General features: G+C 39.7%; 5 protein-coding genes across 8 annotated transcripts in view; 4 read left to right on the top strand and 1 right to left on the bottom strand.

Moving 5' to 3' along the window:
* Window positions 1-2,871: 2,871 nt before the first annotated feature.
* On the bottom strand, window positions 2,872-4,589 carry thap11 (THAP domain containing 11). Its single transcript, XM_015034937.1, has one exon. It carries the CDS (start codon window positions 4,269-4,271, stop codon window positions 3,459-3,461), a length of 813 nt encoding a protein of 270 aa, XP_014890423.1. The 5' UTR covers window positions 4,272-4,589; the 3' UTR covers window positions 2,872-3,458.
* A 607-nt stretch (window positions 4,590-5,196) lies between these two features.
* On the top strand, window positions 5,197-11,316 carry gfod2 (glucose-fructose oxidoreductase domain containing 2). Its single transcript, XM_015034936.1, has 3 exons — window positions 5,197-5,315; window positions 6,542-6,895; window positions 8,012-11,316. The coding sequence occupies exons 2-3, from the start codon at window positions 6,643-6,645 to the stop codon at window positions 8,905-8,907; spliced, it is 1,149 nt and encodes a 382-aa protein (XP_014890422.1). The 5' UTR covers window positions 5,197-5,315; window positions 6,542-6,642; the 3' UTR covers window positions 8,908-11,316.
* An 88-nt stretch (window positions 11,317-11,404) lies between these two features.
* On the top strand, window positions 11,405-14,824 carry LOC106949000 (glucose-fructose oxidoreductase domain-containing protein 2-like). Its single transcript, XM_015034938.1, has one exon. The coding sequence runs from the start codon at window positions 11,564-11,566 to the stop codon at window positions 12,401-12,403; it is 840 nt and encodes a 279-aa protein (XP_014890424.1). The 5' UTR covers window positions 11,405-11,563; the 3' UTR covers window positions 12,404-14,824.
* A 779-nt stretch (window positions 14,825-15,603) lies between these two features.
* LOC106949001 (uncharacterized) lies at window positions 15,604-20,453 on the top strand. Of its 3 annotated transcripts, XM_015034942.1 has the most exons (7): window positions 15,605-15,763; window positions 15,929-16,016; window positions 16,726-17,142; window positions 17,262-17,386; window positions 17,917-17,977; window positions 18,512-18,931; window positions 19,653-20,453. In XM_015034942.1, the coding sequence occupies exons 1-7, from the start codon at window positions 15,749-15,751 to the stop codon at window positions 20,015-20,017; spliced, it is 1,491 nt and encodes a 496-aa protein (XP_014890428.1). In that variant the 5' UTR covers window positions 15,605-15,748; the 3' UTR covers window positions 20,018-20,453. The 3 variants fall into 3 exon arrangements, with proteins under 3 accessions (XP_014890425.1, XP_014890427.1, XP_014890428.1); XM_015034939.1 differs by having other exon boundaries at window positions 15,604-16,016; XM_015034941.1 differs by having other exon boundaries at window positions 15,604-16,016; window positions 17,325-17,386.
* Window positions 20,454-21,213: 760 nt separating this feature from the next.
* The window catches only part of cog4 (component of oligomeric golgi complex 4), a 15,907-nt gene continuing 14,305 nt past the window's right edge, over window positions 21,214-22,815 (top strand). For both annotated transcript variants that reach the window (XM_015034943.1, XM_015034944.1), the window contains exons 1-2: window positions 21,214-21,462; window positions 22,630-22,712. In XM_015034943.1, the coding sequence (XP_014890429.1) occupies window positions 21,328-21,462; window positions 22,630-22,712 (218 nt within the window). In that variant the 5' untranslated portion in view covers window positions 21,214-21,327. The remainder of the gene's footprint in view (window positions 21,463-22,629; window positions 22,713-22,815) is intronic.

The raw sequence follows: 22,815 nt of genomic DNA on the forward strand, positions 1-22,815 counted from the left end.
GTGGCTGGAGCTTCAGGGCTCCAGGTGAGGTGTTAGTTCTCAGATATGAAATATACAGTGTGAAATTATCTCAGTAAATATGGCATTTGAAGTGTTAGTCTTAAATTAAGTTAAGCTAGTGTGAATACAAACCAGGTTACGCTTTGTTTGCTCTTTGGGGGGGGGGTGTAAAGGTCCCCACCAAAACTTAGACCGAACCTACGCCCTTGCATCTGCATTCACCCTCACCACATCATCTCCCTGAATGACTGGATGAACCGGACAGGAAAAACTGCTGTCGGTCCAAACAGGAAGGCATCAGTTGTAAACGACAGAAAATAAATATAGAGTTGTGTAAGTTTGATCGACAGCGCAGGATTAAGGAATTATGCAACACTGTTGGGGGTAAAAAATAAATCCAGATGAGATTAGGGATCTGGATCCTCGCTCCGTTTATCCATTCATCATCTCTGCTGCTTTCTCTGTTTCATGCACTCTGGCACGACAGGTTTCATGCGTTTAAGTTTGCTTGGAGGAGCTGCACTAAGTATTTCAGCACGCAAAAAAATAATTAGAGATCTACTATACAGTCATGAATTGAATTAAACCGTAATGACGGGAGCTGAAGGGAGACTCCGCATTTATTCATCTCATCGCCACCTAGAGGTTAAAAGTCGTGCTGCAACAATTAGCTGTTTCCTTTGCTAGTAATTTCTGATCTGAAACTATTATCACTTTTACAAAATTGGGAAAAATCTCGAAGGAAAAAGTGAAGTAAATTATATACTTTAGTGAGTGATGAGCCATAAATACCAAATCAATTGTGTGTTAAGATGACTTTTCAGTGCTGGAACATTAAGTTTTCATACAATTTCATTTTGGGAGCAATTAAATTCTTGTTTTTACGTCTGAATTGCTTCACTGTCAGGCAACATTTTGGGTTAAAACTTCATTATTTCCAGACTTATTGACAAAACGCTCTAAATTTGCTTGAGTTTAGCAAAACTAAAGCAAAACATTCCCAGAGGCGTTGGATTCTTTGCACACATCACACATATTTCTATCCATAGACTTTATGTTTTTAAAGTTTTCACCTGCAATAATAATGGTTTATTACATATATAATTTGGTAAATGTATTTTATCCTGGATGTCGTTTTAAAGAAGATAAACTCTTCTAATCTTCATATTATCTTTTCAGGTAGAAGAACGTTGGCTTCCAGAATCAACAGCTAATATTTTAATCTGATTGTTCTCACTTGATATTTATGATTTTTACTCGAGAAAAATATTTTTTTAAAAGCCAGAAAATTTAATTTTTTAATTATTGCTTAAATATTGATAATCAAGGTTTGTGTTCAGAATTATATCAGCAATTATATAAAAAAAAGTTTGAAACTCTTGTCAGTACAAAAACCATAATTTATAGAAATTCCTGTTTTTTATATTTGTTTAACAGCTGCCTTTTGTACATTTTTAATCAACAAGTGACATTACAAACTTTGAAATGCTGCCTGTGCCTCTGGGTGAGATTTTGTTTGTCTTTGTTCCAAAATGATGTATTTCTCTAGAAAACCATGAGGTTTGCAGCCCAAATGTACAAATAAACGTTAAATATCAGAACTTTTAAATCCAGGGAGGCATATCACCACAGAAATAAAGTTAAAACTGTAATCATTTTGTCCACATCTACACTCATTAACAAAATTCTGTATGGCAAAGATGCGCACATTTGTCTTCTGACTTAACATTTATATAATTGTTGCTGACGTGTAAAACAGTTGCGCCAGTTGTCCACTTTTGTTTTTTGACAAATTATTTGTTTATTTTCCAAGCATCTGTTGAAATGATCCTGTAACTGAGGGACTGAATATTTTAAATCAAATCTCTTCTTTTCTAAACAGCTTTGGTGCTTAATTTGATCTACACCCAAATCTCTTGCGGTCTTTAATATGTACAAAACTTACCTTTTTATGTCTTCTCAAGTTTTTAAAGAAGTAAGCAGAGCATTTTTCTAATTACACCTGAAATAAATGTTTAAACACCATGGGAATACCCAGCCATCGGAAAGGAGATGAGGGAGTGGTGGTGGCAGCATCATGACTTCTAGTGCAGGAGAAACTGGTGCACTTTCCAAAATAACTGCAACCATGAGAAAAGAAGGTGTGTGGAAAATTTGAAGCAACAAACAGAAGTTAGAGAATTGGTACACTTTCTTCCACCACTTTAGGCTTTGTTCAATCTCTAACACAAATTTTTGTCATTGATTTTTTTTTATAATATATAAATATATATTGTTCAACTTTTTCACAGTTCAACCCCCCCAAAAAAGTCTGCTTCAAAATACTTTAGAGGAGCCACTGCAAATGTTTATTTTAAATTTTGTAAAGCAAATGTCACTCGGTCATTGTCTGAATCTGAAGCAGAAGCTCGTTACAACCTCAGGTAATGTGACAACTGGACAAAATATCAATATATCTTTTTTCCCCACTATATTTCTTTTTCTTTTCATCAACTTATTTTATTATCATTTTTGTACAGCACTTTGGCGCAGATTTAAACCTGTTTTTAAAGTGCTATATGAGTAAATTTGACATTGAGAAGTCTTTTATGTGAGTCAGCATAAAACTTTCACAGTGACATTGATTTCAAACTGAGATTGGAGCACATCTGTCAGACTGAGTTCAAAACTAGGAAGTGTGAAATGTATTGCGCATAAAGCCCTAAAAACAACACAATTTTAAAAAACTGCTCAGTCCAACACGTTACAGTGAACTGGTATAACAAAAGAAACAAAAACAAAACTAGCTTGAGACAGATTACATGTAGAAGCTGCAAACCGTATCTTCAGTTAATGTTTTCCTCCAGGAAAAGGCAAAAAGAAAAAAACACATTTAAACATGTTGAAACTTCCTTTATTAACATTTCCGATGTTGTGGGATGCTTGCTATTTTAAGAAGTTTCCTAAACCTAATCTTCCCTTGCACAAATATTTTCAAAAGCAACAAAGGTAAATTAAGTTAAAGTACATTGAAAGGCATCTTTGATGATTTGATGAGGGCTGAGTTCATTTAAATGATGAAAATGCTTGTCAGTAGTGTTTTCTTCATCTTGGTGCCCTTCGTGTTAAAGCACAAGCTGCTGCTTGGGGAAGCCTCCTACTATAAGCTGAAAGGCATGGACACAAAGTCAAAACAGTCAATAGAAAAACCCCTGTGCGACCAGAAAGTTCAGAGTTCAACTTCTGCTCCTTTTGCTTAGAAATATGCTTGACTTGGGAATCTTGGGGAGAGGGGGTGGGGGGGGCGTAAAATGTGTCCAGTTCCTACGTGATTAGCAGTAAGATGAATCAAACTGCTACCTAAACCAGGCAGTCTATTTTAGTTTAATACAAAACTGGGCAGGATTATTCTTCACACTCCTCCTGGTGAATCTGGGTCCATGTAAAGGGTCGGTTCGGTAACTTAAGTCGCCTCCTCATCAGTTTTTCTTCCGGGCGTTCCCAGCCATCGGGCTGCTGTTCAGCAGCCGGTCCCGCTCCCGCACCTCCTCCTGCAGCCTGGCCTCAGCCACCCGCAGCTGGCGGATGGTCGCCTTCATCTCCTTCATCTTCACCTCCATCAGCGCGATGATGTCCCGCTGCTCGTTCAGCTTCCGCAGCAGCTCCGCGGACGTGGTGCCGGTGGTCAGGGAGTACGAGTGGTCCAACGGGCTGCTGGTCACACTCAGGTACTGGACGGACAGCTGCTGCTGGTTGGCCCCGGAGTCCGCGGTTAAGTCTTCAACTTTGAGCTCCACCAGACTCTGCGGGGTGCAGTTACAGGGTCCCTCTGCCTGGGCGGGAAGCCGCGCCGTGCCCAAGTACTCCCCGTTGTTGCCTATCTGAACCACGGTGATGCTGTCGTCGCCGACCTCTCCTCCGATGGTGCCCTCGACGATGCCCGCCGTGTTCCCCAGCACGCTGGTGGCGACGATCCCGGGGGCAGGGGCCGAGTTGGTCAACTTCCTCCCTCTGCCCCGCCGACTCCTGCGCTCATTGACGCCCCGCAGGGGGAAGAGAGACGGCACCCGGACGATGTACGTCTTCCTTCCACCGGCGAAGTGCACGCTGCAGACGCGGTGGCCGGTGGTGGGCTGGAAGGTGCTGAAGCAGCCGCTGACCCCGGCCCGGGAGATGTTCCGCAGCCACTGCTCCCTCAGAGCGGGGTCCTTGGGGAACGTATAAAAGCGCAGGTCCTTGTCCCGGTGCGAGTTGTTGTAGCAGCCGGGAACACAGCAGGTGAACCCGGGCATGTTCTCTCAAAAGGTTAAGAAGCACAGCCTTTGTTTTTGGTTATTTTGTAGCTATTTCTTTTTTGTATGCGTTGTTATTAAGCTTGGCGGCCTACAAACGGAACTACACGTCCCACAAAGCTAACAACTTCCTGTTTATTTTGACCCAAAGTAAGCTGCTCTTCGGTACAAATCCACCAAAAGCTGTTAAAATTCAAAGCTTGTGGATCTCGTACTCACGCTAAATTTAAAGCAGACGAACTATTCATAGGTCTTTTTTTGCTCTTCGGAGTGTTATCTAGCCAGCCGTTGCTCACTGAGAACTAAAAGTCCCAGGATCCCTTGCGCGTCCTTTTTGACAGTGCCACCGATGCAGCGCCCCTTGTGGTCAAAAATAAATTCAGTTGCATCACCTTAGATCTCTGTTTCTATTTTTAATATTATTATAAGTAGTAGTTGTATTACTGTTTATGTCAATAATAAAAACGAGCTGGCTATTCATTGTGAGCTTAATATGTGCAGAACATTTTTCTCTTATCTTAATCGTGTGATCTGTTACATTTTCATTGACATTTTTCACAAGTTCTCTAAACTGACACTGCCCAAATGATGTTTGTATTGTTAAAATGTCTAATGTTTTTTAAAAATTCTCTGACTCTCTTTTTAATTCGATTATATGTAGGATTTTGGTACTATTTGATGCAAAGATTCATAAACGAAAACCATACATGAACGTTCCCGTGGAAAAGAACCGGTTGATTGAGCAGGTTCAGTCGCAAACGGCATTTAGTTGAGAGGGACTCTTTCCCACCTTTTACAGAACGACATTTGCAAAATTTCGTAAGATAAAGAGCTGTGTTCGTTTAACCACACAAAATATGCTTTCAAAACATTTTCATCTGGCGTAAATCTCGTATTTAAATCCGTATTCAGTGTTTTTCAACAATAACATTTCCGTTGACAGTATTTCCGGTTCCGCCCAACCGTTGCTACTGAAGTTACCGTCATTAGCAAATGGGCAGCGCCCCGGCTCAACCTATCGCTGCTGCGGACGATGACCCACCGGTAGGTACTCTGTGACATCTGTTCGTGTTCTTATGCCATATTAAGTGTATGACTTTAAAGAACCAGTGATAAATTTAAATTATGCTGTTAGGCGTGTAGAGTTGAAGGTTTATCGCGAGTTTTGGGAGTTCTCTCTGCATCTGTTTGTGCGGCTAGCTGGATGCGCTAGCCGACATGGTTATCAATTGTCTCTCTGTGTGGTTAGCTCTTCGCCTTTATCAAATACTCCTCATAATGGTGATACTTGTATGCCGCATCTGTTTTAATGTCGTGCATACTCGCCAGTAATGTCTGATTCTGATGAATAAACTTTTCTTTGAGCTGGTTTATCATCAGTCCACCTGACTGGACGCAGTTTCAGTAGATTTTCATGGTGACATTAAGTGAAAAAGCCTTGACCTGCTGATAAGTAGTGCGATAAGTGACGGTTTCCCTTGTTCCTGGTTCATGAGCGGGGAGAGTTTACTTCTGGTTTCACTGGTAATGCAGGTGCACAGGTGCTCACCCACACATCCTTTGTTCGCCTGGGATCATGATGTGATCTCATCTGTTTGCACACATGCATTAAATAGCCGCTCATAATCTACTAGCATAAACCTGCAGCACACAGCATGAGTAAGGGCTCCTTTCCCAAATGAAGGAGCATTAAAATAACTTTTAAATGATTCCAATTATCTGTGTTTTTATACTTATGATTAGACTTGTCCAAAAACTAATAAATTAGTTAGTTGCATAATAAATTAAAACAAGCTCAATAATTTCCATTTGCATGATTTGTTGTTTTTCTCTTTTCTGTCTTCCTATCAAAAACTGGATGACTGGGTTTTTTGAAGGACGGTTTTGTTTACACATACTTTCTAATTAATTTCATTTGTTGTTTCTGGGTTTTTTTTTATTTTGGATATTTAAAATGTCTTCCAGTTCCAGTGCTAAATGTTCATTAAAATTAAAAGTTCGATATTTGAGAATGTGTTCGTGCATTATTTTGCTATTACTTGAAAATGGACTCAAACTAACAATAATGTTTGGGACAATTTATATTCCAGTAAAAGTTATCTGACAGGCCTCCTTGTGGTACTATATATATCTGATGGGTGTAGAGCAGTGTGAAGAATGTGTCAGGACATTTTAAGGGCTTTCTGATAGGAGACCATAAGCAAGCCTGCTGTTTAGTTATAGAAATGTTTATCGTTGATCCTTTAAGATCCATTTATTCGTTTTCACAGGTAACTTCCTCTAACTTTCCCAAAAAAAAGCAGCTCTGCTGGTGAGAAACTGGAATGGATGGCTGTGGTCCACGTGTAAAGTAACGCCAAGTGGCAGGGCCATGTTGCCAGGAGTTGGTGTTTTTGGCACCGGGAGCACAGCCCGAGTGCTGGTCCCGCTGCTGCAAACCGAGGGCTTTGAAGTCCATGCACTTTGGGGACGAAGCGAAGAGGAAGCTTGCTGCTTGGCAAAGGAACTCGGCATCCCGTTTCACACCAGCCGATCCGACGACGTCCTCCTGCACCAAGACGTCGATCTGGTGTGCATCTACATTCCCCCCTCAATGACGAGACAGATTGCAGTCAAAGCACTGGGTAAGCTTTTTAAAATACCTTCACTGCTATTTAGATTTTAATTCTGATTAAATTAACTTTCTTTTGTTCTGAAAGCATAATCTTAAGACGTTTCCGTTGATTGTGATCTCACTGGGTGTGGCAGAGGAGACTTTCCTCAGAAAATATTTTCACGAACCGTAACATTTCCCCTGAGGGCTATCGGAGGAACTGATATGATATTTTTTTAAACTCTTAGAAGCAATCCTAACATTACTGTACCGGAGGGGCGTCGGTGTAAAGCATCTGTTGGAATTCTTCAGGGTTGAGCTCAGTTTCCTGTTTTGGTTACAACTTCCTGAATGTTTCCCTGCTGAAGGACTTGTCTGCAGCAGGGAAGCTTTCAAGAGGAGATTTGACACGCTGCTTATCGAACATCTCTGCATGCAGAACACACCCGGTGTGTGACCTGTGAAAGGACAGGCTGGACCAGCTGAAGCAGTCAGTCTGCTAAAATGCCTCCTACCTTGTTCAAGTTACAGTTACTGTAGACTTTGCTACTCCCAGCAGTGGTCACAATGCGGTGAAGATGTTTGCAAAACCTACAAGTGTTACATTTATTTTTGCGTTTTCAGACTGGGTGATAAATTGATTTTATCGTTTAATTGAATTTTTGTTTATTGAAGATTACATTTTTGGAAAATTAGGAAGTTTTGAAGTTATAATTTGATCTTTAAATGACTTTGAAATGATTGTGCAAACAAACAACTGAGTCTATTTTGAAGAAAGGCTGAACTAGTTTTGTTAGATCTCGATAACTCTAGAAGTTTTTTTTTTTCTCATAAACAACCTTTTCTTGTCATTTTAAGACTTTCTGGCTGTATTCTTGAAATTAAACAAAAACATTTTGCATCCTTGCCCTAATACTGTGTCGTTAAAAACTCACAGAAGGGATGATGAAAATAAATTTTTTATAATATTTTCTGTCATTTGTAACTTCTTTTTTAGAAAAGAAAGTGAGAAAAATAATAGCTTGAACTCGGATATGAAGTGAAAATAATCAGGTTTTAGTTCTAAGTCTCGTTGCTTAGCCGTGCTGTGTGAGTTTAATAGTTGAGTTTTAGCTGAGTTTCTCCATCTGTTCCCACTGTCTTACAGGTATCGGGAAGAATGTCGTGTGTGAGAAAGCTGCAACCGCTGTCGACTCTTTCAAGATGGTGACTGCAGCCAGATACTACCCCCAGCTGCTGAGCATGATGGGTAACACCCTGCGCTTCCTGCCGGCCTTTGTGGCGATGCAACAGCTGCTGGTGGAGGGCTACGTCGGGGACATCCAGGTGTGTGACGTGCGGGTCTACGGCCCGAGCCTCCTGGACCAGTCGTACGGCTGGACCTGCGAGGAGCTGATGGGCGGCGGCGGGTTGCACATCGTCGGGTCCGCCATCATCGACCTGCTGAGTTACCTCACGGGAACCAGAGCTCACCGTGTGCACGGCTTACTGCGGACCTTTGTGCAACAGAACAACCTGATCCGAGGCATCCGCCGCGTCACCAGCGACGACTTTTGTTTCTTCCAAATGTTGATGGGTGGAACCGGATCCTCGGGCGTGTGCTGCACCGTCACCTTGAACTTCAACATGCCGGGGTCGTTCGTGCACGAGGTTATGATCGTCGGATCTGCTGGCAGGCTGGTCGCCAGGGGAACCGAGCTGTACGGCCAACGCAACGGGAGCAAATGCGAAGAGCTGCTGCTGGCTGACGGCGGTGGCGTCGGACCGGAGGCGAAAGAGACGCCCCGCCCTCATCTGCAGGGGCTGAGCTCCATGGTGAAGGCGCTGAGGCAGTCCTTCCAGGCTCACGAAGAGCAGCGGTTGTGGTCACAAGGTCCGGTTGCCTCGGCGCCAACCTTCGAAGACGGCCTGTACGTGCAGACGGTGGTGGAGGCGGTCAAACAGTCCAGCAGCAGCGGGGAGTGGGTCTGCGTGGAGATCATGAGTCAGGAGCCGGACCCCAACCACAACCTGTGCGAGGCGCTGCAGAGAAACAAAAACTGAACCGAAACATTCACTGAGTGCAAAATCTACGTGCGTGACAGAACGGGACTCTGAACGTCTGTCTGTGATTCAGCTGCTCTGGCCGTTTACATCACACACACACACACACACACACACACACACACACACACACACACACACACGCACGACTACCTTCATGTTCACTTCCTCTCAGGTTTTGCAGATTAATATTTAGCCAACATAGACACAGCTGCATTGTGCGCCTGGAGGAAGGAGAGTACTCTAAATGTACTCCATCAGTAAACCACAGCCTTATTATTTGGGTTCGGACCAGTGGAAATACAGACAGCCTGGTGACAAACGTGTGCCAACAATCCTGTAGATGCTGCCTTCATCTGGCTCATTTCGAAGTTGAGAAGTAAGGAATGTACTCTTCTCAGTTTGTAAATGGTTTTGTGTCAGTAAGTCACAACATCGACATTTAATACTTGGTATTTGCACGTTTCAGAATAATGTATGTGCTTCATTTGTGCAACAAAGTCTGCAGTGAAATATTTTCACTCAAGTTTTGTATTTAAATTAGGACGAGTTGAACAGTTTTGTACTTAAAATCTAAATTATTGTTTGCCTAAACATCGGTTATATCACTACTTGTAGGTCACTATTATATTCACCAGAGTTTACTTTAGGACTAAATATGAAAGCAAGACGATAATTTGACTAAGGTGCTTTTCATAATTTACCTCTGATAGTTAAATAAGATCAGAACAGAAATAATAATGCTGTGGGACGTTTACATTTAGTTTTGTTTAATTTTAGCTCTAGTAATTTTGGTTAAAGTGACTCATGTAGCAAAATATACTGATAAAATAGCCAATCACTTCACAATTTTGAACATTTTAAATGTAACAAAGCTATAAACATAATAATTTACAAACAGTATAAGGAAGTATTTGAACAAAGAACATTTAGCCCATAATGTGAAAAGAAATATTCCTCCAAACATTAAATCAAAAATTCAAATATCTAAGAAACTAAAATGGGGATTAAACAAGTTTAAAATTATCTCTCATTATATAGAAAGTGCAGCCCAATGTGTTTCCTTAATAAATACTTAAATATAAAAGTCTACTGATACTTGATGAGCAGAACACCAAAGTTTCAAATAATCTGATTTACAGTTGTGTTATTAAATTACATCAGCTGCAGATATTACTATATTTCAGTGTAATAATCTATTATATTATTGGCAAAATGTTTGTTATTGACAAAAACTTTAGGATATTATTGACTTATTGCTGTTGGTTTATTGTTGGCTTTCTTGCATTAGAAATGGTCAAAATGATTTACATTATTGATTGCTACAGGTAACCTAACCAGATTATTATTATTTTTTCCTGTTGCAACACGCCGTGGCAAATATACCAGGGACTGAGTAAAATAAGCTATGTAGAGAACATGAATATCGATGGCCCCCTGAAAGCGACCAGGTAAGTTTGAATGTTTGTTTTGAGCGGCTCGCTGTAAATAAGCCAGAGGTTTCTCTTTACGTGCCGCATTTCCATTATTTTAAAAGAAATGTCCTACATTTAGATGAAAACTATAGTTATTGTAACACGGATGAAATGTGTTTTGGTAATAACTTGGATTTTCTTAAATAACTCGTGAAAAATCCGCCTACAATCTTTTTATCTATCAAAACTGACGGAAAGAATGAAGCCATAACATTTACCTGTTAGGTTTACCTGGAGATTTAAACATTTACAACTTATTTTAAAGATAAAAACTTAAGTTTACACTTAAAATTAAGAGTTTGATTCTAAATTAAAACGTAGTCCAGTGTGAGTGGGTCCGATCCGCCACATAGCAGCTGCCTCTTTGTTACAGTCAAAGCTCCAGTTATATGGGAATCAGGGGAATTTAAAGAGTATTTGATGTTATTTAATCTGTCCAATTTTTTTTGATCTGCTAGCGTAGATCTTAATATATTTGTTACATCTCATTTTCTCAGCAGGGCTGTAGTTTACATTAATTTCTTTAGAAAATGTTTCTGCTGAATCCATCACTGCTAAAACGCATTCCAGCTGATTTATTTTTTTAATCACCTTGTCAGCAGCTTTTCTTTGTCTTCACACTGATAAAATGCCACCTGTTTACTAAACGATTTAGTGCTTGCACCAGCCAGCTTGCTGCAAATGTGACTTCAACATTTATAATAAACTTTTGTATTTATTTATTGTTCCCTGGAGAAGGTTTGACATGTTTGTCCATTGTCTTTCAGCCTGTGAATTTCTGTTTTGATGCTGTAATATTTATATATCTTGTTTTTTTTTTAGTCTTGTTTTAACTAATATGGCATTTTGGGCACTAATTTGCTGCTTCAGAGTTGATAAACTGTACTTTTAATCTGTGTGACATATTTTTCTTTTAATAAATATAATTGTTTTANTTTTTATAATATTTTCTGTCATTTGTAACTTCTTTTTTAGAAAAGAAAGTGAGAAAAATAATAGCTTGAACTCGGATATGAAGTGAAAATAATCAGGTTTTAGTTCTAAGTCTCGTTGCTTAGCCGTGCTGTGTGAGTTTAATAGTTGAGTTTTAGCTGAGTTTCTCCATCTGTTCCCACTGTCTTACAGGTATCGGGAAGAATGTCGTGTGTGAGAAAGCTGCAACCGCTGTCGACTCTTTCAAGATGGTGACTGCAGCCAGATACTACCCCCAGCTGCTGAGCATGATGGGTAACACCCTGCGCTTCCTGCCGGCCTTTGTGGCGATGCAACAGCTGCTGGTGGAGGGCTACGTCGGGGACATCCAGGTGTGTGACGTGCGGGTCTACGGCCCGAGCCTCCTGGACCAGTCGTACGGCTGGACCTGCGAGGAGCTGATGGGCGGCGGCGGGTTGCACATCGTCGGGTCCGCCATCATCGACCTGCTGAGTTACCTCACGGGAACCAGAGCTCACCGTGTGCACGGCTTACTGCGGACCTTTGTGCAACAGAACAACCTGATCCGAGGCATCCGCCGCGTCACCAGCGACGACTTTTGTTTCTTCCAAATGTTGATGGGTGGAACCGGATCCTCGGGCGTGTGCTGCACCGTCACCTTGAACTTCAACATGCCGGGGTCGTTCGTGCACGAGGTTATGATCGTCGGATCTGCTGGCAGGCTGGTCGCCAGGGGAACCGAGCTGTACGGCCAACGCAACGGGAGCAAATGCGAAGAGCTGCTGCTGGCTGACGGCGGTGGCGTCGGACCGGAGGCGAAAGAGACGCCCCGCCCTCATCTGCAGGGGCTGAGCTCCATGGTGAAGGCGCTGAGGCAGTCCTTCCAGGCTCACGAAGAGCAGCGGTTGTGGTCACAAGGTCCGGTTGCCTCGGCGCCAACCTTCGAAGACGGCCTGTACGTGCAGACGGTGGTGGAGGCGGTCAAACAGTCCAGCAGCAGCGGGGAGTGGGTCTGCGTGGAGATCATGAGTCAGGAGCCGGACCCCAACCACAACCTGTGCGAGGCGCTGCAGAGAAACAAAAACTGAACCGAAACATTCACTGAGTGCAAAATCTACGTGCGTGACAGAACGGGACTCTGAACGTCTGTCTGTGATTCAGCTGCTCTGGCCGTTTACATCACACACACACACACACACACACACACACACACACACACACACACACACACGCACGACTACCTTCATGTTCACTTCCTCTCAGGTTTTGCAGATTAATATTTAGCCAACATAGACACAGCTGCATTGTGCGCCTGGAGGAAGGAGAGTACTCTAAATGTACTCCATCAGTAAACCACAGCCTTATTATTTGGGTTCGGACCAGTGGAAATACAGACAGCCTGGTGACAAACGTGTGCCAACAATCCTGTAGATGCTGCCTTCATCTGGCTCATTTCGAAGTTGAGAAGTAAGGAATGTACTCTTCTCAGTTTGTAAATGGTTTTGTGTCAGTAAGTCACAACATCGACATTTAATACTTGGTATTTGCACGTTTCAGAATAATGTATGTGCTTCATTTGTGCAACAAAGTCTGCAGTGAAATATTTTCACTCAAGTTTTGTATTTAAATTAGGACGAGTTGAACAGTTTTGTACTTAAAATCTAAATTATTGTTTGCCTAAACATCGGTTATATCACTACTTGTAGGTCACTATTATATTCACCAGAGTTTACTTTAGGACTAAATATGAAAGCAAGACGATAATTTGACTAAGGTGCTTTTCATAATTTACCTCTGATAGTTAAATAAGATCAGAACAGAAATAATAATGCTGTGGGACGTTTACATTTAGTTTTGTTTAATTTTAGCTCTAGTAATTTTGGTTAAAGTGACTCATGTAGCAAAATATACTGATAAAATAGCCAATCACTTCACAATTTTGAACATTTTAAATGTAACAAAGCTATAAACATAATAATTTACAAACAGTATAAGGAAGTATTTGAACAAAGAACATTTAGCCCATAATGTGAAAAGAAATATTCCTCCAAACATTAAATCAAAAATTCAAATATCTAAGAAACTAAAATGGGGATTAAACAAGTTTAAAATTATCTCTCATTATATAGAAAGTGCAGCCCAATGTGTTTCCTTAATAAATACTTAAATATAAAAGTCTACTGATACTTGATGAGCAGAACACCAAAGTTTCAAATAATCTGATTTACAGTTGTGTTATTAAATTACATCAGCTGCAGATATTACTATATTTCAGTGTAATAATCTATTATATTATTGGCAAAATGTTTGTTATTGACAAAAACTTTAGGATATTATTGACTTATTGCTGTTGGTTTATTGTTGGCTTTCTTACATTAGAAATGGTCAAAATGATTTACATTATTGATTGCTACAGGTAACCTAACCAGATTATTATTATTTTTTCCTGTTGCAACACGCCGTGGCAAATATACCAGGGACTGAGTAAAATAAGCTATGTAGAGAACATGAATATCGATGGCCCCCTGAAAGCGACCAGGTAAGTTTGAATGTTTGTTTTGAGCGGCTCGCTGTAAATAAGCCAGAGGTTTCTCTTTACGTGCCGCATTTCCATTATTTTAAAAGAAATGTCCTACATTTAGATGAAAACTATAGTTATTGTAACACGGATGAAATGTGTTTTGGTAATAACTTGGATTTTCTTAAATAACTCGTGAAAAATCCGCCTACAATCTTTTTATCTATCAAAACTGACGGAAAGAATGAAGCCATAACATTTACCTGTTAGGTTTACCTGGAGATTTAAACATTTACAACTTATTTTAAAGATAAAAACTTAAGTTTACACTTAAAATTAAGAGTTTGATTCTAAATTAAAACGTAGTCCAGTGTGAGTGGGTCCGATCCGCCACATAGCAGCTGCCTCTTTGTTACAGTCAAAGCTCCAGTTATATGGGAATCAGGGGAATTTAAAGAGTATTTGATGTTATTTAATCTGTCCAATTTTTTTTGATCTGCTAGCGTAGATCTTAATATATTTGTTACATCTCATTTTCTCAGCAGGGCTGTAGTTTACATTAATTTCTTTAGAAAATGTTTCTGCTGAATCCATCACTGCTAAAACGCATTCCAGCTGATTTATTTTTTTAATCACCTTGTCAGCAGCTTTTCTTTGTCTTCACACTGATAAAATGCCACCTGTTTACTAAACGATTTAGTGCTTGCACCAGCCAGCTTGCTGCAAATGTGACTTCAACATTTATAATAAACTTTTGTATTTATTTATTGTTCCCTGGAGAAGGTTTGACATGTTTGTCCATTGTCTTTCAGCCTGTGAATTTCTGTTTTGATGCTGTAATATTTATATATCTTGTTTTTTTTTTAGTCTTGTTTTAACTAATATGGCATTTTGGGCACTAATTTGCTGCTTCAGAGTTGATAAACTGTACTTTTAATCTGTGTGACATATTTTTCTTTTAATAAATATAATTGTTTTAATTTAAAGGCCATTTTCTGACCTGAGTGCATCATTTCTCTTATATAACAAAACAAATTAAAACAGTATCTTGAGAATTTAACTTGGTGCTAAATATATCATCCATTTAATGTATTTTCTTCTTTGCATCTTTCCTGTTTTTGGTTTGTTCGATAGGAATGTTGCTCATTCTGCCTTTTTGTATCAGGACTTCATAAGTTGACGTATGTCGACTTATAATAGTCTTTGTATAGAAGAAAAAATGGTAAATGAGACTTTCTGAAATGTAACATAAAAGAAAATGTAAAATGGTCATTTCTATGTAGGCCATGTCATTATCGAGCTTTTTTGACAAAACGGACAACTAGCAAGCTTGAACTTTTTTAAACAATTGTTTATGTTGCCTACTTCGATATTAAGATACTGTAGCCCCCTCGATATGGAATTCATGTGTAGCCTTCCATTATAAACATTCACCAGTAAAATTTATACATAAAAGCATCAAAAATAACTTAAAAACCAAAAATGCATGTTTCCTAAAAAGATATTATCCATAGCATCGCGCAAAAGCTGCATATCAAATCATCATAGTCATTATTTTTGTTTGACCTTTTTCTCATAAATCACTTAGACAATATATTCATTTTCAAGACTTTAGCCCTTTACATGTCAGCTCAATTATTTGAAATAATAGTTGACAATGTAGTACACAAAACGCTAAATGTTTGTCCATAAATTACATGATACAGTGCTTTGGAGGTTGAATATATAAAAAAAAATCACCATTCTGTCCAGCTGGTGGCGCCAGCGCAGCCCTGAATAGTAGTAGTAGAAGAAGAGCTGGAAAAAAAGAACGCAGTCTGAGTCAGTTCGGCTAACTTAGCATGACAGCTAACGAAGATCAGCCAACGGTCAAATATTCGTTTTAGACCAAACTGGGTCATCGGTACCGTGTGGTATGGGACCCCGAAAGGTAAAGCTGGACACATACCGTAAGAGAAGCGTGGTGTGGAGCTTTTTTACAGATATAGACGAAGGGTCGGTGCAGTGTGTGCTGTGTAATCGTTACCTTCATAAGAAGGAGCACGGCTCCACCACTCCGATGCTAAGACATCTGCGCCTCAAACACCCCACACAGGTCTACAGAGGGATGGAAAGAGACCACGAAGCTTCCGCCAGCCACGACCACCAACATATGGAAATAGATGATGAACAGATCATCTCTGGTATGCCTTCCTGATTATTTCCTGTGATTAGTTTGTCCATTTCATCCCTGACTGCATGTAATCTGTTGTTGTTTGGATTCTTAAAACAGTGTGAATGCTCATTCATCATCTGATTTATAAACTTTGCAGTTACCTTTCAAATACAACATGTTGTGTTTGTGTGGATGGATATACGCCCAGTTTTCAGAAGATTTTAAATGGAGTCCCCCACGGCTCAGTTTTAGGCCACTTTTTGTTTTTCATCGTCATTCAGCTGAAGTTCACTTTTATGCAAATGAAACCTTACTTTATTCATAGCTGCTGCAGGATAGCTTAAACCTGGTTCTGAATGTAAACTGCTAAAGTTTAGTCTTATGTGGAGCATTTAAGTGAAGATGTATTTTCGGGCTGAAATAGTGTCTTTAATTATGGGAATAAAACCAGTTTAAATTCTGTATTTGAACTTCTTTTGATATATGGATATTATTTATATTCCTGGTGCTTCCTCCAGTGTTTATGTTTTTGGGATGAAATAAAGTACATCCCGGTATTGGCAGCAGGAAAATTGACACTTCCACCTCTGCTTTTTGATTCTTTACATATAAATAGACAGAAGTAGCCTTATAAATGACGCTTAAGAAATAACACAGCAAGGAAGCCAGACATAATGCCTTCTGCTTTTAGAGACAAAAATTAGTTTTTTTTAAGAAAACACCTTTTTGTTTTGCAGTTGTAGTGTCGGTGGACGATGATGAATCCAACACCAGGACCACCCAGAATGATTCTGATCCCAGCACTGCTGTCAGTGGCCTCTATGAGACGTCACCACGAGGCTCGCTAGCTCATCTAATACACGAAGATGATTTTAGCCATATTCCCAACAAGCAGTCACGCAGGCGCAGCTTGATTTGGAGACTGTTTGAACATTTGGACAACTTGAACGCCGCCCGCTGCCGCATTTGCATGAAGAAGTTGCACAAAAGTGGCGGCATTAGCAACCTTCGTCGACACTTGGTAAAGAGGCACCCAAAGGTGCTGTCAGAGCTGCTGTCCACCAACCACCGCCCTGCTGTGCCCTCACAGGATGTAAATGTAGCCGGTGTCTCTCGTGAATCCTACATAGGAACAGAGCCCCATCAGGCTCCAGGTATGTTTGGTCAATGAAACCACTTCTCTTCATGTGTAGTTTTATCGATGAGGGGACAGCATGGCCTCTTGTCATCATCAGAGCTTCTTTAGGATGTTTATTTTTCTCTTCTTGTGTAGTGAAATTGGTTTTGGATGATGGGGAATCTCACATTATGACCACACTGAATGAAACTATTCCAGGGATAAACAACCTTCCAGGCATGCCACAAGGGGGATCGGCTGAGAAAATAGTAGAAGCAGAGGTAAACTATTTGTCCACTTAAAGAATTACAGTTAAAAGAAAATATTTTCTTCTCACTGTCTGGCTTTAAATTAGCTGAAGCTTCTCCTGTTTGAGATCAGATTTAAAAAAAAAAAAAGATTTCTGCTTAAGTCTATTTAACTCAGACGCTTACAAAGCCATCATCATCTGGGCTTTCCTGTATTGTTTAAAAACAAAGGAATCTCAGTTTATGTAAGCCTCTGATTGTGGTGTAAAAGAAAATTTCTCCCTTTATTATTCTGGCATTTAGCAAACATAAATATTATAACAGTGCGATAAAGCAGAAAAATCTTCATATACATGTAAATATTTTAATTTAACTTGCATAAAGAAGCATTCTAAATAAAACTTAAACCACAGGAGATTAAATATTCTTAACTGCTGCAACTGCATGTAGAAATCTCAGCGTTTCAGAGGTTGTATCTCTTCCAGCCTGACCAAAATACATGCAGTGTTATTTTAAAGTTTGTGTCCACTAAGCTACACTGGAGAACTTTTCTTCTTCTGCAGGATTCAAATGCTGACGGAACGGGGGGAACCATGTGGGACAGTGGACAGAAATGGTTTCCAGGTGAGCGTCTGTTGCTCTAACTTGTCTTATTATTATTTTTGGTGAACCTTTCTTCCAAAGGTGAGTGTAAATTTTAACTTGGTAATCTGAATGTAATCTGAATTTCTAGACTTAACCACTTCCTGAAAGGGAAATTTCTACCCTGACCATGGATTATCCCTCACTAATCTGGACCTCAGAGTCCTAAATGGTTCATGTATTTGCATAAAATAAAATTTTGATGACTCTTTTAGATGTGACTACTGCATATTTTTGATGTGTACCTGTTTGAGCACGGGGGATTTTCATTAAGAGGCAAAGACAAGCAGGATTCTGGTCCCAATGATCATTTCACACCTTTATGTAGAAAATCATAATAGCTGCAGTAATAAATGGTGTTTTTGCAATTCTTAGTTTGTTGGATTAAACCAGCTGCACTCATATTCAGACAACTTACTGCTACTGACTGTAGGAAAGTTATTTTAGACACGGAGACTTTAGAACCGCATTTAAAGCCTCGATAATAACTGGTATTTTAAATTTCTTTTTCATCAGTGGAAGTTAGAGTGGAGGACGACAGCTCTGACGTCATGACCCCTTCTATCGAACCTGATGGCAGTCATATCATAAACGACAATCCCGACTCTTTGCAAGAAGGCTTGGCACAAGACGCGTTTCATTCAGAGGCAGGTGAAAACTCATCTGAGAGACCGCAGACCAAAGACCGCAGAAGGAGTGTGATCTGGAGGCACTTTGAGAGATTAGAGAGTTCAGAAGCAGCTCAGTGTCGCATTTGTATGAGGAAGCTGCAGTGCTACGACAGCGGCTGCACCGGTAATCTCCACCGGCATCTGTCGAAAAGACACCCGAAGGTGTTTTCTGAGCTGGGATCCAACTCGCTCAAACAGTTGTCACCAGACTCAAATGGCCACGGTGGAACAACCGAAAGTCCGTTAATGAAACACGAACTTTCAGGTAAGTCTCTATTGCTGCTTTTTAAAGTGTTTATGATTTTTAAAGTTCAAAATTAATATTTTGCATGTTGTGTATTTCCATTTGGCTCTCAACTGCTTCCAAAAACATTCCAAGCACTTAATCATTTTTGGCAGTAAGGTTTTTTTTTTTTTTTTAGTGTCTGGAAAATGAGCCGTTTCATAAAGCTCTCAAATGTTAAGTCACAGTCACAGGGCATCCAACCGTTACCTAGCAACCCCAGCAGAGTTCCAGCACGCTTGATTAGCTGGCTTTATACCACTGTATGCGCTGTATAATGGCTGCTGGAAAGGACAGGTGTATTGTTGTGGACTTAACATCCAGAAACCACTTGCAGCTTTGTTGGTTGTGTAATAAGTTCCACTTCTGTTTTTCAAAGATATACAGTTCTGTAATTGCGCATCTGTTTACAGTCGTTTTGATGAGCAACTGTAATTATTGAGTTGTGGGCGTGGCCAGCAGCAGCTTATTTGGATTTAAAGTGACAAGATGCACTAAAACAGCTCAAAGTAGACAAAACTGACCAGACTAAAATCTCATCATTTAAGAAAGACTTTGTGCAAAAAACACCTTGAACATGTTTAGCAGAGCTTATCGATGTATTCTAAGCTCTTAAAGGAAGCATAGTAGGTCACCTTTAAAGCTTTCGGTTTTATATTCCTTCACTATCGATCATAAATATATGTTCACATCTGCTTTACAGTGAGACCGTCTTTCCCTTCAGCTGGACTGAAGATCTCCAGGCAACCAGAGGTGGAGGTCAGGGTTTTTGAACGGGAGCTGGAGCTGATTGAAGCTCTGAGAAGAACACAGAGGGAGGAGGCTCAGGCTCTGCAGCAGCAGCGGGAGCTGCTGGAAAAGCTGCAGACAGTCGGCGCCAGAGAAGCCGCTGCAGAGAGGGAGACGATCGAGTCGCTGAGGAAAGCCCAGCAGGAGGAAGCCGACGAGTTGATCCGACAGAGAGAGGAGCTGGAGAAGGAAAAGGTGGAGCTGCGGAAGAAGTGGGAAGAGCTCTACCAGGAAAAGGAAGAATTCTCATTGCTCTCCAAAAGCAAAGTGACCCACTGATTCTTAGCCTTTCTGAAAGGGTTAGACTAATTCTAACACGGGGTGATGTAATAGATATATAGTTAACTTCCCTTCCAAGTAAAACATGTTTTTCCAGAAAATTGATGCACAGTGGCTCAGTTCCTGTTCCAGCTGATGTTTTCTTTTAAATATGGAGGAATCTGACCCGGGACGATGCTTCTGCCTTCAAATTACTCTGTATTCAGATGCACTCACAAGTGGCTTTGTAATGTGTAGCATGTAGATTATATAAGCTTTTTTTAAATAGAGTTTGAAAAATGAACTTCCATACTGTAAGATGTATAACTGTATATAGAGCATTTTAAACTTGTAAACACTTAAATTCATGGTTCAGACTTTAAATAGAAAAAAAGCATTGGAGAAATGATTTTTGTGGACTTTTTCTTCTCATTCTCATAAATATGGTTCATTGACATTGTTTGCTTTGTCTTTATTAAGGTTTACCTTTTCTGTAAAGGTAAACCTTTAAAGGAAATCAAATCAAATTTGATTTCGTGTTAAGCAGGTTTTGCACCAAACTTTTTTATATTTTAAGGTAATGTTTACAGTAGGCTTGTGTTAGTAATTTTGGTGCTATGAATACTTAAACCCAGTTAAATGTACATGCAAGATAAATAAAATGTGGAGAAAAGATGTTTATACCAATTTTTTTAAATTGAAATCGACTATATATTTTATGTATATATATATATATATATGTATAATCACAGAAACAGTTTTAAAAACCTTGAATCATGTTTATACAGGTAACTATATTAATGGCATCCTTTTAAAGTGATTACAAAGTGTACAAGAATAAATACAGAGCATAGATTTATAAGATTGAAATTAACAATTGACGTTAAAGTCAAATATCTATAGATAGGAGTAATTGTTTTAATGTCTAAAGCTAACATTCTTATAAATTAGAAAAAATTACTTCAAAGGCAGTACAAATAATTATCACAGTGAAGATTTAGGCCAGAATTCATAAAAACTAAAAGAACTCATTTATGAAAGCGAATGATTTATGTTTGGTGTGGTGCGCATGCGCAAATAAGCGGGGTAATTCACCCCAAAAGTTGTCTACTCAGGTTGGGTGTTTAATTCCGACAGTAATAAGTGGGAAGTTTTGTTTCATGTAATAATATGCATAATAAAACGCTCCTTGACGAACTCCAATATGTAACAGGACAATGTTATAGACGTAAAGCCGAAGTTGTTGCTGCAGCGCTACCTGCCAGGCTAAACCGAGGGAATATTAGCACACTGATGACGTTGACGCCGGAGTAGCTTTCGTGTGGCGGAAGATGGCTGACAGCGTAGCTCTGGTAGCCAAAAGATGCGACTCTGGCTCTTTATCGTCTGTGAGCATGGAGACCATCTCCGGGCTGACGGAGCTGGATGACCTGGAGCGGGTTTACCAGCAGCTCTGTACCGAGGAGGTACGTATTGGAGGCAGAGCTCAGTCTGTTGCCTACGTCACCATGTAAACTTCCGCGATGCTGCTGCCTTCAGTCATAGAGCTAACAAAATCCGCTGTTGATTAATTATCAAAGGATCTAGACCAAAGCTACCTCTTTCTGTGTTTTAGAAACTACTGCAGTGTTCTGTGTTAAAAACCGTATTACAGTTAATTACAGCGGAGTTTAGCAAAAGAATAAAACAGTCAAACCTGTGTCAAAGCTGCTATCCAGACTTTTCAAGTCAAATCAACTTTAGACATTATTTTTCACCTTTAATTGTTCTGCTTGTTGTGCTATTTTATTGTAAATCATCTTTTAATCACTGTTAAAATATGAGTGCCTACCCCATAGAGACGTAAGGAATTATATGTGTTTGTATGTTGTGCGTGAATTTGAGGAAAACAATAAAACGTATTACAGACGACCAGGACAAACAGCCTACTGCACATAATTTCTTATTTATGTGTTATAGTTCTTAAAATAAAACATACAATGTGTGACAACTGGAGTCACATAGTTAAATCTGCCAGGAAATGCCTGATGGATGCATCTCTGTGCTCGAGTCTCACTAAAGATTTCTGCACCCAATGGTGAAATTCACTTTCTGCCTGTAGAGGCCTTAAAGAGGTTTGTATAACAAAGCTGAGGAAAAAGCTTAGTTAGAATATTGGGAAATACTTTTTCATTGTTTATTGAGAGGTAAATTATTGGCCCGTACTAGAAAATGTTCACAGAATTTAGTCCCCATATAAACATAGAGGGTTTCAGTATAGCGTAGGTTGTGCAAAGGCTACTAGACTAATTTAGAGAAGTTGAGCTACTAAATCAAATGAAAGCAACTAACAGTCGCTGTTTCTGGGGAGAATATAACATGGCCACAACAGAACATTTATTTGTTTAGAAAATATTTTTGTATGTTTACATTCTCCAAAGATAACTCTATTTTTAGGGGGGGGGGGGAGTTCTCCAAAACATAATCAAATGAGCAAAAGTAAAGTCTTGAAATATACATTTGAGCATATGAATTTATCCTATGTGACTAAGTTGATGTTTTGTTGAGTTAGACCTTTATGCAAACGTCTTGTGACTGTACTGCATGCATGCTGCTTAATTTAAAAATACTTGTGTTTGTTCTGTTTATTACAGACAGAAGTGGAAGCTGAGCTCGACAGGCTGGTGGGGCAAGAGGGGAGCATTCACACAAAGATGCTGGCACTGCAGAGGATGGGGTAAATATATATATATATATATATATATATATATATATATATATATATATATATATATATAGTTTGCTTTTTTTTTTTTTTTTACAGCGAAAATATATCTTTT

The sequence above is a fragment of the Poecilia latipinna genome, unplaced genomic scaffold (assembly GCF_001443285.1).
Source record: "Poecilia latipinna isolate Pla-1442-1.1 unplaced genomic scaffold, P_latipinna-1.0 Scaffold317, whole genome shotgun sequence".
Lineage (NCBI taxonomy): Eukaryota > Metazoa > Chordata > Actinopteri > Cyprinodontiformes > Poeciliidae > Poecilia > Poecilia latipinna.

What these genes read in the sequence shown, in the direction of transcription:
- thap11 (XM_015034937.1), bottom strand. Translation starts at nt 4,271, where the DNA reads ATGCCCGGGTTCACCTGCTGTGTTCCCGGCTGCTACAACAACTCGCAC.
- gfod2 (XM_015034936.1), top strand. Translation starts at nt 6,643, where the DNA reads ATGTTGCCAGGAGTTGGTGTTTTTGGCACCGGGAGCACAGCCCGAGTG. An exon ending in GATTGCAGTCAAAGCACTGG is followed by an intron (nt 6,896 to 8,011) that starts GTAAGCTTTTTA and finishes ACTGTCTTACAG; the next exon opens with GTATCGGGAAGAATGTCGTG.
- LOC106949000 (XM_015034938.1), top strand. Translation starts at nt 11,564, where the DNA reads ATGGTGACTGCAGCCAGATACTACCCCCAGCTGCTGAGCATGATGGGT.
- LOC106949001 (XM_015034939.1), top strand. Translation starts at nt 15,749, where the DNA reads ATGGGACCCCGAAAGGTAAAGCTGGACACATACCGTAAGAGAAGCGTG. An exon ending in AGAGCCCCATCAGGCTCCAG is followed by an intron (nt 17,143 to 17,261) that starts GTATGTTTGGTC and finishes CTTCTTGTGTAG; the next exon opens with TGAAATTGGTTTTGGATGAT. An exon ending in TGGACAGAAATGGTTTCCAG is followed by an intron (nt 17,978 to 18,511) that starts GTGAGCGTCTGT and finishes CTTTTTCATCAG; the next exon opens with TGGAAGTTAGAGTGGAGGAC.